At 45.1% G+C, this 19,249-nt stretch overlaps 1 protein-coding gene across 1 annotated transcript; it reads right to left on the reverse strand.

Moving 5' to 3' along the window:
• Window positions 1-3,822: 3,822 nt before the first annotated feature.
• LOC311104905 (monocarboxylate transporter 4-like) lies at window positions 3,823-17,529 on the reverse strand. Its single transcript, XM_084146877.1, has 8 exons — window positions 17,429-17,529; window positions 8,533-8,791; window positions 8,174-8,317; window positions 7,883-8,019; window positions 6,962-7,213; window positions 6,300-6,527; window positions 5,868-6,048; window positions 3,823-5,615 (listed from the first exon to the last, which is right to left on the reverse strand). Exons 2-8 carry the CDS (start codon window positions 8,753-8,755, stop codon window positions 5,194-5,196), a joined length of 1,587 nt encoding a protein of 528 aa, XP_084003003.1. The 5' UTR covers window positions 8,756-8,791; window positions 17,429-17,529; the 3' UTR covers window positions 3,823-5,193.
• Window positions 17,530-19,249: the final 1,720 nt, after the last annotated feature.

A 19,249-nucleotide genomic window follows, 5' to 3' on the forward strand; every position in this document is an offset into this window, starting at 1 on the left:
GCTGTGTAACTTTTTGAGGGGGAAGAGGTGCCGTCGTGGCTTCTTCGCGACTTTTTGAGTGTGTGTGGACCATTTTAAGTAATTAGTGATTATGGCACAGAGGAACGTGAAGCTCTCCACCCCCTCCCAGATGTGGATGGGTGTGTGCTTGACCCCCCCCCGTTTCCTGTAGTCCTCGATCCGCTCTTTGATCTTACTGATGTTGAGGGAGAGGTTATTGTCCTGCCACCACACTGTCAGGTCACTGACCTCCTTATAGGCTGTCTCAATGTCGCCGGTGATCAGGCCTACCACCGTTGTGTCGTCAGCAAACTTAATGATGGTGTTGGAGTCGTGCGTGGCCACGCAGTCATGGGTGAACAGGGAGTACAGGAGGGGACTAAGCACGCATCCCTGAGGGGCCCCCGTGTTGATGGTCAGCTTGGCGGAAGTGATGTTGTCTACCCTCACCACCTGGAGTCGGCCCGTCAGGAAGTCCAGGATCCAGTTGCAGAGGGAGGTGTTCAGTCCCAGGATCCCAAGCTTGGTGACAAGCTTGGAGGGGACTATGGTGTTGAACGCTGAGGTGTAGTCAATGAACAGCATTCTCACGTGGGTATTCCTCTTATCTAGGTGGGTTGAGGGCCTTATGGAGTGCAAATGAGATTGCATCGTCTATGGATCTGTTGGGGGCAGTAGTCATTGTGGCAGGTAGCCTTAAAGTTCTTGGTGGTCATTTTGAGACTTCGGGATTAAAAACTGGGACAAGGAGAGGTTTAAAATGACCGTGAATACGCCTGCCAGCTGTTCTGCGCATGCTCTGACAACACGCCCTGGGATACTGTCCGGCCCCGCTGCTTTACGAGTGTTGACCTGATTAATAGTGCATAAAATAAATTGAGTTTGTCTGGTAGATACCCCTCCCCCTCTCAATATCCCTGTATCCAATGTCCTGTCTGCTTGGTGAATGGAGAATCCATCAAGTTGGATAGCCATGCGGGGTATCTTGTCCGAATGCCATGTTTCAGAAAAGCAAATAATATTGCAGTTACGAGAGTCTCGTTGATACCAAATCCGCAATCTGAGGTTATCCATTTTATTATCAAGTGACTGCCCAATAAAATGGAATGAAGAGATGGACGGTTTTCCCTTCGCCTTAGTCTCCCCAGGGCTCCCCTGCTCCTGCCTCTTTTACGCCAGTGTTTCCTCTTGGGTAGCCCGGAAATTGGGTCGGGATTACACAGAGCCCAGGGCAGATGAGTGGAAGTTGAAGCCGGAAATGAGGTTAGTAACTGTTGATCTGATGTTCAAAAGTTATTGTCGATCGTAAGACATGATAGTGGATACAAAAAAAAGTAAAGAGAAACGGCAGAAGAATCACAAAATGGCAAAGTTGGGTCGGAGCTTTCAAGATCGCAGCCATACAGTACGGCGCTATCTTCACTAGGGTTGCAAAATTCCGTGAACTTTCAATAAATTCTCTAGTTTTCCCGAAATCTCAGTTGGAGGATTCCCGGAATCAGCAGGAAATCCAGAATCCTCCAACCAGGATTTCGGGAACACTAGGGAATTTATTGAAAGTTCTCGGAATTTCCACACAGGTGAAATGCATGTGAGACAAGGTGAGGTCATAACAGGCGTTCGGCCGTACATTATGGCTGCATCTCAATAGTCTAAAGTGGCCTCCTCTCCTTCATCTACACACAGATCTGAAACTATAGGATAGGTGGTAGAAATAATTATGGTTGATGCTTATGAACAATTCGCTTCCACATCTCATCCTCTTACAGAAGGAGGAAGCTAGTCAAGCTACTTTTTTATTCAGTGGGGGACAAATGTTCGAAGCATTGTAGATTAAAATACATTGCTATTTCACAGTATCAGCATAATATCATTCGGTGATTCATAAAAATAAAATAAATCCTCTTCAAGAGAAAGAACACAGAAGCAGGTCAGGTGATTAGTGCACATTAATTAGTGCACAAAAACCAAAACATTTTGCAACGGAAAATGTTTTGCAACAAAAACAAGAGTTTCTTATTGCACAAGTTCAGGAAGGGCTCTCCCTGTTTCGACCAGTTTGCTTTCATTTGGTTCCTAATGAATACGCCCCAGGTTAACCCAGAAGTTCACATATAATACAGGCCTATAGAGGCCTGTGTAAGTACATCAATGCATTTAATACAGGAAGCATATTATTAGCCTTCGAAGACATTGACGAACAGTACACCCACTTTGAGCGTAGGAGCGTGGTCCTCTGTAGCTCAGCTGGTAGAGCACGGCGCTTGTAATGCCAAGGTAGTGGGTTCGATCCCCGGGACCACCCATACACAAAACATTTATGCACGCATGACTGTAAGTCGCTTTGGATAAAAGCGTCTGCTAAATGGCATATTATATTATTATTATTATATTATTGAGCACACTGTACACAGAGGTCATAGAGAGGTCAGGCCTATAGACCTTAGTGATACATATCATAGTATCACAGCATCGAAACACCAACACACCCCAGAGACGTCTGTTTTGGGGTCGTGAGAGCGGTTTGAAACTAGGAGAAGGACAATGTTTTTTACAAAGGAGACATTTGTGGAGTGAGTTATCAGTAGTTGTGCAATAAATAAAATGACACACACACACGCGAGGGAGGGGAGGGAGGGAGGGAGGGAGGGAGGGAGGGAGGGAGGGAGGGAGGGAGGGGGGGGGGGTGGGAGGGAGGGAGGGCAGGGAGGGAGGGAGGGAGGGAGGGCAGGGAGGGAGGGCGGGCAGGGAGGGAGGGAGGGAGGGGGGGTGGGAGGTGGGGAGGGAGGGGGGGTGGGAGGTGGGGAGGGAGGGAGGGGGGGTGGGAGGGAGGGAGGGGGGGTGGGAGGTGGGGAGGGAGGGAGGTTGGGAGGGAGGGAGGGAGGCAGGGAGGGAGGGAGGGCAGGGTAGCGAGAGCAGCTCTCTCCTTACTTAACACCAACTGGAGTGACGTCAACAAAACCCCAGAGCTAGAACATGGCCGTTTATTCAGTCATTATTCATCACTCAGAACAAGCATGGTTCCACACAGTCAAGGTGTATAATCAGAACAAGTATGACTGAAACAAGCATGGTTCCACACAGTCAAGGTGTATAATCAGAACAAGTATGACTGAAACAAGCATGGTCCCACACAGTCAAGGTGTATAATCAGAACAAGTATGACTGAAACAAGCATGGTCCCACACAGTCAAGGTGTATAATCAGAACAAGTATGACTGAAACAAGCATGGTTCCACACAGTCAAGGTGTAAAGAGGGGATTCATATGATTAGGCCCCCACGTGACCTGACCAGGAAACACTCTGAGACCTAATTGGGTTAGACGTGCTTGGAAGAGCTCTGATAACCAAAATGAGTTTGGGAAATATTCCAAGGTACTGTAAGTCTTCATATCTCATCTACTATCTGACGTGACCTAAGTGCCAAATAACAAAATAATCAGAACTGGCTCCTATTAAATTATAATGATCTAAACTCGAATAAGATTATATAAACATATTATAATCTATACTTGGCCACTGACAAGAACAATAAACCTTGACTTTAAATTCTGGCTTGTTGTTGTTTATGTGGTACTTTCAGTTCCAACTCTTTGAGGTGTTTAGTTTCATCAACTCTTTGAGGTGTTTAGTTTCATCAACTCTTTGAGGTGTTTAGTTTAATCGTGTAGCTCCCAACAGATAAACAAGGGATGCATTCCAAATGGAACCCTATTCCCTCTTACTTTTGACCGGGGACATAGTGAGAGAGACACAGTGCACTATATAGGGAATATGGTGCTATTTGGGATGCACCCAAGGTAAAATAATGCCCACACCACTACCTTACAGCATCTTTATCATTTAACACGTAGCACAGAGTCTCAATTCAAGGTATCGTTTAGAAAACAGAACAGACACAGTAACGGTGAAATACATACATATGACTTATCATGAAATGGAGAGAGGTTTTAGCCTTCCTTAACTTCCTTAACAATACTGACATAATAAAAGTATCAATACATAAAAATAAAAAAAAGGATAATACAAATATTGGAAAGAAGTTGAATACCACTAAGTTATTTGTTTTAGATCTGCATGGGAAGTCATTGGTTTCTCTGGACTGAATGGTTTCTGTCGGCTAGTTCTGTGAGACCTAATAATGTGTGTCCCCCAAATGGAACCATATTCCCTATTTAGCGCACTACTTTTGAGCAGAGCACTATGGGCCCTTGTTAAAAAGTAGTGCACTATATAGGGAATAGGGTGCCATTTGGCACTCATCCACTGTATCTACAGATTAAACTGTGAAGTCTAGAAACAGTGTGACCTCTTTCTGTCGTCATAGTTTATGTTACGACATTGAAACAAACAAACATGTCCAAATGGTACCTCTCTCTGGGTGCCATTTGGGACGTAACCAGGGATACTAGTCTGGTGTTCTCATTGGCCTCTCTCTGTGTGTCCTAGTCCAATAAAGTCTACAATCTCTACAAGGTTGCAGAGTGAAATTCAACATCACTATACCTTTAAATCTCTGTACCAAAACTCAGAGTGAAATGATATGTATGACAATAGCCAGGTATCCATTCTTTCCTGCCACTCAGCAGAATGTTGAATAACAGCGGAATGTTCCACACTGGGTTTGGTTAAAGTTCCAGAACACTTCTAATGTTGTGCTCCAAAGTAGTAGGCAGGATTGTATTTTTTCTCCATATTATTACAAACAACAACAACACTTTATACCACAGCACACCTTTTGTTTGATCCCTGCAGCACTAGACACTTGTAGCTTCACAATTCACATGGCAGCGCACAAGACTATTAGTACGGTTATTCACTTGACATTTGTCGGTTTCACTTCACGATTGTGTGTGTGTGTGTGTATGTGTGTGTGTGTGTGTGTGTGTTATTGATGTTGATATGGCACACAGCCCCACAGAGAACAGCTACACACGACAACACAACAACACAACATCTCAACTACATACAGCAGGATACTGCTAGGACCAGCTCCTTCTTCCCCAGTGTGCTTCTCTAAGCACTTTCTTGCCCCACAAAGTACACTTTTTAGTCCCCTTCAAAGTTCACAGAGTACATTTCATTTAACATTTTAGTCATTTAGCAGACTATTTCTTAGTGCCATTTAAAGTGCCCTTGGCAGTGTTTAAGTGTAAAGTCTATAGTTTGTCCTGTGCCAGGGTCTCTTCCTCCTACAGACGTGTCTCAGAATTGGAGAGCACCGCGCCATTTTGTTCTTCTGGTTCTTTAAGGATGCGCTCCACTTCTACGATCTCAGGCCTGATCTCCTCCTTCTCTTCCTCCTCCTCTTCCTCCTTCTCTTTCTCACTGTCCTCCTCCTTCATCTCCTTCACCTCCTCTTTCTCTTTCTCTTTCTCCTCCTTCTCCCCCTTCTCTTCTTCCTCCTCCTCCTCTTCCTCGGCGGCAACGGGCTTGTTGAGCTGCTCCATCTCCGTGGCAACCGTTCCATTCTCCAGTTCCGCGGTGGGTTCCGAGGGCTTCTTCCTGATGAACAGGAAGTTACACGTGGCGAGGACCACGGCGGCGAGAACCACCTCAACTCCTGCCAGCAGGAACACGTACATGTAGTTCTTAGTGGCGTCCAGCAGCCGACCTGAGGAGGGATGGAGAGAGGGAAGAGAGGGAGGAGGGAGAGGAGAGATGAAGGAGAAACAGGTAGAGAGAGGGAGGGGGAAAGAGAGAGACGTGGAGAAAGGGAGAGGTGAGAGAGATCAGAGGGGAGAGAGAACTGGATAAATTATCCATTACATTTATCTAACCTTACCCCAACCCTAACCTTACCCTAACCTTAACCCTAACCTTAACCCTAACCCAACCTCCACCTGTTAACCCGGTGTGTACTAACCTGCTCCAGGCGGTCCCACCAGCACAGCGATAGCTTCCATGAGCAGCACGAGTCCTAAAGCGCTGGAGAACTTCTCCGTGCCAACGATGGCCATGAGAACCTCAAACTGTAGTGCCCCCACCATCCCGTAGGAGATCCCGAAGAACACACAGAACACCACCAGAGACGGGTAGTCCTTCGCCTGCGGGGTGACATGGAAATGAAAATTAATACATCAATGATATAGTATTTACAGTAACATTTTACAGGATACAGTAAAAGTATTGATACTCAGGATAAAAATACAGTAAAAACAGGGATGTTAACAAAACATGTATAGTTTAGATATGTATCAATAGTCAATACAGCAAACAAACATTTACATACGACAACCAAATCAACCTCAACAAGCCAACACATTACTGTAATTACATATCATAACTCCAGCCTTACCTGAGATCCCACCAGGTCGGTGCATCCGTTGAAGATCATGGCGAAGCTGAACAGGTAGACAACTCTGGGCCTGACCCACTTCAGCCCAGCGATGATGCCACAGGTGGGCCGGGCGAAGATATCTATGAAGCCTAGGATGGACAGGAGGAGGGCCGACTTAGTGTCTTCATTCCCCAGCTCCTTGGCATAGCTCACCACGAACACCGGCGGCACAAACAGACCCAGAACCTAGGGTAGGACAGGATGAACTTTAACAATGCCAATTTGAATTGAAGTCAGACAATTTAATTGCAGTTGAGTGACATGAATATAACATTTAAAAATGGAAGAACTATAGCTTCTACTTTTCAGTTGATTGAGAAGTCGTTTAAAGTAAAGACCCTTTTTTCAATTATTGAATTGTAATTTCTGTTTACTTTGGGCTCAAAAGTAGTGCACTATATAGGGAATAGGGTGCCATTTTGGACGTAACACAGTATTGTTCCTGTCCTGACTCACCATAATAGATGCAGCTATGGTGTAGATCAGGAATAGGGTGCCATTTTGGACGTAACACAGTATTGTTCCTGTTCTGACTCACCATAATAGATGCAGCTATGGTGTAGATCAGGAATAGGGTGCCATTTTGGACGTAACACAGTATTGTTCCTGTCCTGACTCACCATAATAGATGCAGCTATGGTGTAGATCAGGAAACCCCGGTCCCTAAACACACTGAAGTCCAGGAGCGGTTTGGGTTTGGACTGGGTCTTCTCTACCTCTCTTCCCTCCTTCTCTCCATCTTCCAGTTCCAGCTGGGCGGTTTTAGGAGGGGCCACTAGGGGCCTCATGAGGGCCGCGCAGACGCAGCAGTTGAGTAGTAACCCCCCCAGGATGAGAAAGCCTCCTCTCCATCCGTACTGGTACTGCAGCACCTGGAAGAGACAGCAGGATCTCTGGGGATCAATTCCATTTCAATTCCAGTCAATTCAGGAAGTACACTGAAATTACGAAATTACAATTCTCTTCGATGCTTTTCAATAAAGAAAATGCAGAATTGGAATTGGAATTTGGTTTACTTTCCGAATTTAAATGGAATTGACCACAACCCTGAGAGACCATACATAGATAGACAGGATCAGCGCTCCAGTTGATTTGGAGCTAAAGCACCAAGCAATCACAGATAAAGGAAACCAATCTGAATGTTTACGCTGTATTCTAAGGACAAGCATAGTTGTGAGTCATCATGCCAGTATCAAATGATAGGGTTAGTGTTAAGGTCAGTGTTATGGTCAAAGGTTAGAGGCGTAATGTAGAGGGGAGAGACAGCAGAGGGCCACAGGGCTCCCAGCAGCAGGGTTATGGTTAGGGGTTAGGGGTCAGACGTTAGAGGTGTAGTATAGTACCTGTCCCAGAGGGGAGAGGCAGCAGAGGGCCACAGGGCTCCCAGCAGCAGGGTTATGGTCAGGGGTCAGACGTTAGAGGTGTAGTATAGTACCTGTCCCAGAGGGGAGAGGCAGCAGAGGGCCACAGGGCTCCCAGCAGCAGGGTTATGGTTAGGGGTTAGGGGTCAGGGGTCAGACGTTAGAGGTGTAGTATAGTACCTGTCCCAGAGGGGAGAGACAGCAGAGGGCCACAGGGCTCCCAGCAGCAGCCAGGCCGTTAGCCAGGGGCCTCTTCTCACTGAAGTAGCGATTCAACATGATCAGAGATGGCTGGAAGTTCAACGCCAGGCCCAGACCTGGAGGACAGGGGGACAGGAGAGGATTGTCCAAGAATTTGGAGAAGTAATACAGCATCACATTGATGACGCTGATGTACAGGTTGACGTGTGTGTGTGTGTGTGTGTGTGCGTGCGTGCGTGCGTGCGTGCGTGCGTGCGTGCGTGGACCAACCTGTAATGACTCCAGTAGTGAGGTAGATGTGGATGATGCTGGTGGAGAAGGAAGACAGAATCATCCCCAGAGAGGCAAACAGTCCCCCCACCATCATCACCGGACGACACCCGTAACGATTCACCAACACACTGCACAGAGGACCTGCAGTGAGGAACACAAAACACACACATTGAATCTGTGTGTGTGTGTGAGACAGTATTTGTGTACCTGTTTGTGTGTGTGTGTGTACCTGTGTGTTTAGGTGACAGTATTTGTGTACCTATTTGTGTGTGTGAGACAGTATTTGTGTACCTGTCTGTGTGTGTGAGACAGTATTTGTGTACCTGTCTCTGTGTGTGTGTGTGTCCATTCCCTACCTGTGCCGTAGAGCATAGCCAGCAGTATAGATGAGATCCATGCTGTGTCGCTGTACCCCACTCCGAACTCTCTGATCAGTTCCTTGAAGAACACACTGACAGCCTTGGGGAAGGCGTAGGAGAACCCAGTGATGATGAAACAGCCGGACAGTATAGCCCAGCCCCACCCCCCGTCTGGTGCCTTCACCCCCCCAGGCCCCTCGTCCACCACCACACCTCCCATGGTCCTTTAAGTTTAGATCTGAGAAGGGGAGCGAGACTACAGAAATACAATGCATAGATAAGGGTTAGGGTTGGATCAGAGAGGAGAGATGGGTTATAGTGTAGCTAACTCGGGGGTAGCCCCAACTGGGACTCGAACCCGGGTCCAGCGACTGTCAACCCAACGCCTTAGCCGTTACGCCAAGAGATCCAAACCTCTTGACGAGGTCGCTAGGTGTTGGGTTAAAGGTCGCTACAATAGAAATAGAATGCATAGAACATGCAAAAACAGCGTAGACATAACATTGTATACCGGTAGTAACACAACTTCCTGTATCCTAAGCCTCATAACCATTTTGTCATTGTCTTCATTGTCACTGTGTTGAATAGATGTTGTTGAATAAATTATATATTGATTAAATTAAATATTGATTAACGGAATTGCATAAAGTGGCTTGACCTTGGTCTGTATTCATTGTGAAACAGCAGGTTGGAATATGGTCACCAACAATTATTTAAACCAGCCAGAAAAGTTATATATAAATACAATCCATTATTTCCTATGAACTCTCCATATCCCGGCCAGCAGGTGACTTTGCAAACCTGGAGGACACTCCTGTATTGCAATCATGTTTCTGTGCGTGTGCTTTCATCAATATATTCTGCTTACCCCCATATACACACAGTCTGTAATAATCAAACCCACCACCACCATTACAATGAATTAGATTTACAAACACAGCTACAGACCCCGACTGATTACACGGAGTAATGGCTAGCCATGGTTCCATGGAGAGCCATAATGGACTCTGGAGATTTACAGTTTCACTTCAGCGATGGAGAAAGCAATGGGTTTTAGTGCCACCGTCATCAGCACTATGGCAGGCCCCCAGGCCGAGCATTCTCTGAGGGATATTTATGACCAAGACACCGTAGATACAGAGAGCTAGCCACACAAACACAAACACACACACACACACACACACACACACACACACACACACACACACACACAGGAAGGCAGACGTTATCTGTGCTGTGCAGCAGTTTGTCAGAAATGATGGATTTAACTTTCCTAAACACAATGGGGCTATTCTGATATGCTTGAGGCTGACTTTAAATCAAATATTCAATGCCAAATCCTTTAAAACATTTGAAAAAAAAATTCTATAAGAAATGGGGGGCTAATATACTAAAGAGCTTTATGAGAAGTATGTCTGGTGTGTCTTGTCTAGCAGTGGGCCTATAACCTCATTGACACCTGTTGTAGCCCAATTAGAGCTTATAACCTAATTCAGATCCGGCGCCAGAACGAATCAGTTGGAAGGGCCTTTGATTTCCATAGGGGGGGGGGGGGGGGGGCACGTTTTTTCACGGGACCTCCTGTGTGTTCACGTGCTTGCGCGTTCACCTTTTTTTTTTTTTTTATGGATGTAATAGGAAAGACCATAGGCAGCTCATGAGTTTCAGGTTTGGGTTAGCTTACAATTTATCCTAACATTTTTGCCAATCTGCATGCCAGTTATGATTATTTTTATATGCGCATTTTTGTCGAACCGTTTATTATAATTATTTATTTTTTGTAATCCTTTCTCAAAAATCATTGTGACGTGGTTAATCATAAAAATCTGAAGTAAAATGATAACAATCTAAAAGTTAAAATTCAACTATGGCGAAAGCACTAGCCTCTGCCATATAGACACACTGATACACTGTGATCCGTTGGCGGCGAAAGAAACGCGAGCATGGGATTCAGATGTAGCACTAGGCCTTTAACTTCCATCATCAACTAAGTTAAATAACTAGGCCTAAAGCCAACAAATAAAAAACAGTAGAAAATGCAGTTTCTTTCAATCACGTGAATCTCTCTACTCCGCCTCCCTTTCTATCTGTCTTGATTTGCGCAATTGCTAGTGAAGTGCAACACTGTATCAAACCATCACTTGGTCGCGTCCCGAAGCTGTTGCTAGTGAAGTGCAACACTGTATCAAACCATCACTTGGTCGCGTCCCGAAGCTGTTGCTAGTGAAGTGCAACACTGTATCAAACCATCACTTGGTCGCGTCCCGAAGCTGTTGCTAGTGAAGTGCAACACTGTATCAAACCATCACTTGGTCGCGTCCCGAAGCTGTTGCTAGTGAAGTGCAACACTGTATCAAACCATCACTTGGTCGCGTCCCGAAGCTGTTGCTAGTGAAGTGCAACACTGTATCAAACCATCACTTGGTCGCGTCCCGAAGCTGTTGCTAGTGAAGTGCAACACTGTATCAAACCATCACTTGGTCGCGTCCCGAAGCTGTTGCTAGTGAAGTGCAACACACTGTATCAAACCATCACTTGGTCGCGTCCCGAAGCTGTTGCTAGTGAAGTGCAACACACTGTATCAAACCATCACTTGGTCGCGTCCCGAAGCTGTTGCTAGTGAAGTGCAACACTGTATCAAACCATCACTTGGTCGCGTCCCGAAGCTGTTGCTAGTGAAGTGCAACACACTGTATCAAACCATCACTTGGTCGCGTCCCGAAGCTGTTGCTAGTGAAGTGCAACACTGTATCAAACCATCACTTGGTCGCGTCCCGAAGCTGTTGCTAGTGAAGTGCAACACTGTATCAAACCATCACTTGGTCGCGTCCCGAAGCTGTTGCTAGTGAAGTGCAACACACTGTATCAAACCATCACTTGGTCGCGTCCCGAAGCTGTTGCTAGTGAAGTGCAACACACTGTATCAAACCATCACTTGGTCGCGTCCCGAAGCTGTTGCTAGTGAAGTGCAACACACTGTATCAAACCATCACTTGGTCGCGTCCCGAAGCTGTTGCTAGTGAAGTGCAACACTGTATCAAACCATCACTTGGTCGCGTCCCGAAGCTGTTGCTAGTGAAGTGCAACACTGTATCAAACCATCACTTGGTCGCGTCCCGAAGCTGTTGCTAGTGAAGTGCAACACACTGTATCAAACCATCACTTGGTCGCGTCCCGAAGCTGTCGAACTTGCAACATTACATCAACTAGCCTATTCTGGGCCATCAGAGGTTCCCGCGCTTGGTGATGTTGGAAAGATTTTTCAAATACTGAGGAACTATCAATTGCAATGGGTGTTTTTTATTTTATTTAACCAGGTAAGTTGACTGAGAACACATTCTTATTTACAGCAACAAACTGGGGAATAGTTACAGGGGAGAGGAGGGGAGATGAATGAGCCAATTGGAAGCTGGGGATGATTAGGTGGCCATGATGGTATGAGGGTGTGGGGATCTATTTTCTTACAACTAGATGTGATGCCTAGCTTAGAAAGAATACATTAATGATTAAACATAATAGGTTTGTGCTGTACTGATATAGATTGTTTAACATAACAAGCTGTGATTAATGTGAGGAACCGTTAGGGGGTAGGCTGAGACAGACTTGTGACTCACATACACACTGCCTCTTTGTTAAACCGCTCAAGGACATGTGTTCTGCTACAATGAAGAAGAACAAACTATGTCTGAGGTTGCTGACTTGAGACAAGTTGTGGAGATAACAACTAATGCCTGGCAACAGTGAAGCGCCAAGGGGCTGGGACCAGCCTGTGCGCCAACGATAGGCTGAGTAAGTCTAAACCACGCTCAGTCTCTACTCTGATAGGCCTGCTTGGAGCAGGAACTATCTCTGTCAGAGTATTTAAAGAATAACTTATAACAATGGCTCAGTTCTCTGTCTGCCCTGCGTGGTTTTTCAGTGGGCCCGTATATACGAACATCATATTTACCATTCAAGTGTTTTTTTTGTTTTTTTTTGGGGGGGGGGGATGGATCAGCTTAATATTGCAGATAGATTGTATCTTCCATCAATGTAATTGTCTGCATCACTTCCAATCCCCCATGTTTTTTATATATATACTCCCCTTTATTACTTTTCAACCCCACCATCCTTTCCCTACTTGGAGTAATTTAGTGAACAACAATGCCCAGGCCTCTACTTCCGGTCTATACTTACTATCTACACCTTATGGACAGAGTTAATTTTACAATAATTCTATTATATATATATTTTTTGTTTTGTTTTGTTTTGTTTGTTTGTTTGTTTGTTTGTTTTTTGCTCCTGAACTTCTTCTACTCTCAACCTCTCCGATCATTTTCATGATGTCCATCCGGTTTGCTTCTATATGCCATATCTTTCTAACTGTGCTCTTTCCCAAAAGCTCCCAACATACAACCTATATACTTATTATGGACACAGTATGCTTACATTATTAGCTATCTTTGTTATTATTTGTTGTTATTTGTTATTAGTCCCATCCTTCAACTCTATTCAATACCTCCCATCTATCTCTTAACACCATCCATATAGGATTTATATTTGCCATATATATTTCAACCGTACTGTGATGTTTTACAAAAGTTCTGAACCTTTCTATTCTCATTGCTTCTACAGATTGTGAATTAAAAATAAACATTTTTGCTAAAAGTATTATTATATTATTGATTGATTGACTATGACTTTCAAGTGTTTGCATTAATTAAAATACTAGTCTATTTTGAATACTAGTCAGATTTGAATTTATCCAGGACACCAGGGTTAACACCCCTTCTCTTACAATAAGTGCCATGGGATCTTTAGTGACCACAGAGAGTCAGGACACCAGTTTAAAATCCCAAAGACAGCACCCTACACAGGGCAATGTCCCCAATCACTGCCCTGGGGCATTGGGATATATGTATTTTAGACCAGAGGAAAGTGTCTCCAACTGGCCCTCCAACACCACTTCCAGCAGCATCTGGTCTCCCATCTAGGGACTGACCCTGCTTAGCTTCAGAGGCAGGCCAGCAGCATCTGGTCTCCCATCTAGGGACTGACCCTGCTTAGCTTCAGAGGCAAGCCAGCAGCATCTGGTCTCCCATCTAGGGACTGACCCTGCTTAGCTTCAGAGGCAAGCCAGCAGCATCTGGTCTCCCATCTAGGGACTGACCCTGCTTAGCTTCAGAGGCAGGCCAGCAGCATCTGGTCTCCCATCTAGGGACTGACCCTGCTTAGCTTCAGAGGCAAGCCAGCAGCATCTGGTCTCCCATCTAGGGACTGACCCTGCTTAGCTTCAGAGGCAGGCCAGCAGCATCTGGTCTCCCATCTAGGGACTGACCCTGCTTAGCTTCAGAGGCAAGCCAGCAGCATCTGGTCTCCCATCTAGGGACCGACCCTGCTTAGCTTCAGAGGCCAAGCCAGCAGCGGGATGCAGGGTGGTATGCTGCTGGATGTTTTAAAAAAACAGACCTCATTGACTTGTGTGAGATGAAGAAAAAATGAGTGGTGTAGGCCCATGTGGAAATCAGGACATTGCCAAATGGGCACTTTCCTACATCTGCCTGCATTCTGGAGCGAGATGCACCATATCTTCGCAACACCCCCCTCCCCTTCTTCTTGATGCAATAGTTTAAATTAGACTCAAAACACATTATCATAACACATATTTTAGACGCTTTTCACTGACAGCCGCAACTCAATCAGCTAGACCTATTGCCACGCGCACTACCCAAATCGCGGGCTTCAAACACATTTGTGATTTGAAACAGCAAAACAAAATCAAGAAAATAATGATCCTCTGTGGCTAAGCCATGCTCCCCGGTGATGTATTTTGAATGATTTTTTTTTAGACAGGAGTAATTATATAATTTCGTTGAAACATCAATTTACTTTAGGGCAACCCACCATCCTAACAGTGCACTCGCCAACTTTCTTTTCCAATTCGCAAGAGGCTGAAACCAGAGATCTGTAGCCTATAATGACGAGATGCTCATGTCTCCGCCCTAACAATGAAAGTCTTTGTCCCAAAGGCGGGAAGGCAGGCGACAAGGTTTGCATATTATTCTCATAGCAACGCATTGGGTTTATACTGGATAGATTTAGGTGAGAGTGAGCCTTCTCGCTTCGCCTCTTCCTCTCTGCTGAAGCTATATCACCGGAGAAAGCATCCGAGTGAGCGAAACATCGCCCCTCTATATGTAGCCCATGTTTCTGATGCTGTCTGGACAGAAATAGTATGACATGCCATACTATTCTGGTCCACACATCATCAGATGCATGGTCTACACATACAGAGGGGTGCTGTTTCGCTCGCTCGGAGGCTTTAACTGAGACTGATGCGTCTTCCTGGCGGCGCGTGTCTCGGTCAAATAGGCCTAAATTATCAATATTTCAATATTTTATTTGGACGGGCAAGGAGGTAGGCCGGCCCTGAGCCAAACCACTATGGACAAAGAACGATTTGCATATCTGGGGTCCCTCTCCTCTCTCGTGTATCCTTGGAATGTCTTCACATGGACAAGTTTAAAGCCCAAACTCCAAGTTCGATTCATTTCCCGCTGCGCAGCTTTAAAGGGACTGATTGAACTTGACACAGTTCTGTTTACATCTCGAAGAAAGACTGATACTGAGAACCCAAACAACGACATTTCCCTTTAAGACCCGACATATAGGCCTATCACATAAATATATCTGCTACCATGGCCTATGTTTTGAGGGCATAACTTCCTTTGAATGACTAACCTACAGCAAATATGGTTTTATAAAAACAGCAGTATTAACTCACATTTTTTAAAATTTGAAACTCCAAAAACCTATGAGCTGTGTAAGACACGAGGAAGGCTGCGCTCCGCATGTGCTGTGGTAGGATAGAGAGACGTTGCGCGCATCACTAGCGGTTGTCACTAGTTACCACAGCCACAAAGTCAGAAATGGCTATATCATAAAACAAATCCTAAAAACCTGCTGAACCACATCATCCTTCTCATCATTATTATCATCACACTTCACAGAACTCTCTGTTGGTGCTGTCATCTTCAGGACAGGAATACCGGCTTACTTAAGGGAGGAATAAACACACATGTTCATCGTTGGTGTTTCAACCAGAACGCGGGAATTCCCTTTCTTTATTTTCGCACATGCGCAGTTGTACATCTCTCATAGGGCATGACTGTACCAGTGTAAGAACACAATTTAATAACATATTAGTCTATATGTTAACACTCTCCTTTAACAGAAAACTCTGAGGTGAACGCAGCCCGCCGCCGTCAATGAGTGACCCCTCCGATTTCACTGTTTGACGTTTAAGTTCTTATTAGAGTCTGCTTTATGACGTGGTGATCGTGTGCAAAAAAACGGTGGCTGTGGCCTGTGGGTCATTCACCGGACAGGATGGAGATGGATTCGCTGACCGTAAAGTAGAGCAATCCAGTGTCACCTAGCAACGCGGTACAGCAAGTCAGCCTGTGTTGGTGCGTCCCGAACGTGACCAGTGTGCTGAAAATAAACGACCAACCTATGAATCATAACAGCGTGTTATGGGGATCATATCCTCTCTCTCTCTCTCTCTCTCTCTCTCTCTCTCTCTCACACACACATACACGTGTGTGCGCGCGCACACACACGCATACGCACACACACCCCTCTGGTTCCAGAGAGAGAGCGATGTGGAGTGAGAATACATGGTTTCAGCTTCGCAAGGTGTTGTTACATCAGCTGAGCAACTCTGTATAAACTGTTAGTGCGCAGATGCTGATGTGGGCACTAGGCAGAAGAACCAAATACAATGTTTCACAAAATACTCTTAAAATAGCGAGATAGCCAACGAAATGATGATTGAAGCGAAAGTAATAGCACTTGACAGGTGCCTGCATTCACAGTGAAATATGATGCGCTCAAAATGGTTTGGCATCTCTAAACTCACAGACACGTAACAAGGACATAGCATGATATAGGTAGCCTACTTCATATATTTGTTTCATCCCACAGTGCTTTTTGGGGGACAGGGAACTCTAGATCTGTGCTAGAGATAGGCCTATAGAGATTTCCCGGAGCTATGTCATCTAGGCTACGTCACAACAGTCACCCCCCACGCTGCGATGATGCGCAAAGTTCCATCTGAGCGTTCGTTTGGGCACGTAGCCTACATGTTTATCCTGTTGTTAGCTGCACTGTTGTAGTCTTCACAAAAAAAGTAAAATATATTAAGCCTACGTGTAACTAGAAACAGACTTAACGAAGCTATAGGTCTATATTTGAGCGTCTCCGCGGTTGTGAGAGACATCGGCTGTTATATGATGTTGATGGCGACGCGCTGTTCGGAGACGGACCTGTTGTTACACCTCCCAACCGGCCCCTAGGATGCTGTGCCACGACTATAGCGCACACCCAGCTGAATGAATTACCTAAGGTCACTTATTTTAAGGGGTAATAACGGCTTTTATAATATACTATTTATTTGTCAATAATAACATGACATGGCCCTGATACCTACTTTGAAAAGAATATGAAAAGACACTCTTAAAACGTCCTTTACTAAAAAGCATAATTTCGTAATCTCTCATACTTTCCATCCCTTCTCTGCGCTCTGTCATAATAACATATTTTTGATTGTCTCCATCATTACATAGCCTCAGTTACTCAACCGACCTTACAGACAGTCAGCAACAGCATGGTTGGTACCCAATTCCATACAGAATAACTATATCCCATTATGGCAGCTGAGGAGGTTTTCCCATCCCCATCATCACCATCTTCATTATAACAGATAATAACCAAATCATCCTGTCATCGTCATCCTGTTGCCCCTCTCCCCTCTCCCCTCTGCCCTCTCCCCTCTCCCCTCTCCCCTCTGCCTCTCTACCAATAATTATTTCCTTTATAGCCTATAATGACAGTAATCATCAGTGGTACCTACCTTAGGGATGTTCTGATCGCTGAGCTCAGAACGGTCTGTATGCTATCCTGGTCCTCTATCACCTATTCTACCACGTTCACTCCCGCACGTATGAGAACTGCGACGTAAGCGATGTGAAAAAGGATACTCCACCACTGCCGACGCGCTCAGAACTAGAGAGTTAGTACAGGGTCCTAGTGTCTGCCACGTGACAGCCCGTTTCCTGTTTGATGGGTGGTGACGCATCTGTAACTATAACTGATGTGAGATGTATTCATTTCCTTTTCTATTTCCTGCCCTTTTTTTGTATTTTCCCCACTTATGGTCTCATAATAGGTCAATGAATAGACGTTTTTAGAGCTGGGATGTTTGGAGGAGAACATACACAGTGACATTTCTCTCTCTCTCTCTCTCTCTCTCTCTCTCTCTCTCTCTCTCTCTCTCTCTCTCTCTCTCTCTCTCTGTGTGTGTGTGTGTGTGTGTGTGTGTGTGTGTGTGTGTGTGTGTGTGTGTGTGTGGAGTCATGACACCATTATGGGCAGCATGTCACACGATTGTGATTGTGAATAGCTGGATGCTGTGTGGAAATTAAAGGATAGGACATAATGAGTGAAAGTCCTATAGGCCTAAGTGTCAACTCTCAACCTAGCCTGGGTGCCAGTCAGTCTGTACCTCTCAACCTAGCCTGGGTGCCAGTCAGTCTGTACCTCTCAACCTAGCCTGGGTGCCAGTCAGTCTGTACCTCTCAACCTAGCCTGGGTGCCAGTCAGTCTGTACCTCTCAACCTAGCCTGGGCTCAACCTAGTGTTTGGCTTGACAAGGACAGCAATAGAGTCGGCAAGAACACAAACAGATCTACTCTGTCCAGAATTGGATCATCGTTTGGAAATTGTGCCAAATGTCATATCTGTTGCTTCTCAGGACCCTTTTCATTGACCTTAGTCTGACTCTGTAAGCACATTCACTAAGCTTTTTAAAATCAGTCCAACCGCTTTCAATGAACACATTAATGTAGCTTTGTAAGTGGTCTGAGAACTGTTTAGGAATGGATGGATGCCTGCCAAAAGGATCTCATGGCTCACCACACTACAGCTATAAGATGCTCCTCTCTATCAATATCTGTGACATGCTGACACCACTGCTGCTAATTCGTAAATTATTGTACGTTTTGCAAATTCCTAACATATAATATGAATTGTAATTCGTAACATATCATACGAAATTGGTGATGGACATCCACAAATTAATACGTACCATACGAAACGTAACATATCATACCAAAAGGAGGGTCTCGGATTTACGTAAAGAATATTACAAAATGTTCTGACACCAGATTGACTCTACACTACTCTCTATCAATATCATGCTGACACTACCACTACTACTCTACACCACAACACAACAGCATCAATATCTATGACATGCTGATACCAGGCTAGTACCAGGCTAGTACACCACAACACAACACTATACTGTAGTGTAGTACACCACACCACAACACTATACTGTAGTGTAGTACACCACACCACAACACTATACTGTAGTGTAGTACACCACAACACAACACTATACTGTAGTGTAGTACACCACAACACACCACAACACAACACTATACTGTAGTGTAGTACACCACAACACAACACTGTACTGTAGTGTAGTACACCACAACACACCACAACACAACACTATACTGTAGTGTAGTACACCACAACACTATACTATACTGTAGTGTAGTACACCACAACACAACACTGTACTGTAGTGTAGTACACCACAACACAACACTATACTGTAGTGTAGTACACCACAACACACCACAACACAACACTATACTGTAGTGTA

This window comes from Coregonus lavaretus (genome assembly GCF_964263955.1).
Source record: "Coregonus lavaretus genome assembly, chromosome: 2".
In the NCBI taxonomy this organism is placed as follows: Eukaryota; Metazoa; Chordata; class Actinopteri; order Salmoniformes; family Salmonidae; genus Coregonus; species Coregonus lavaretus.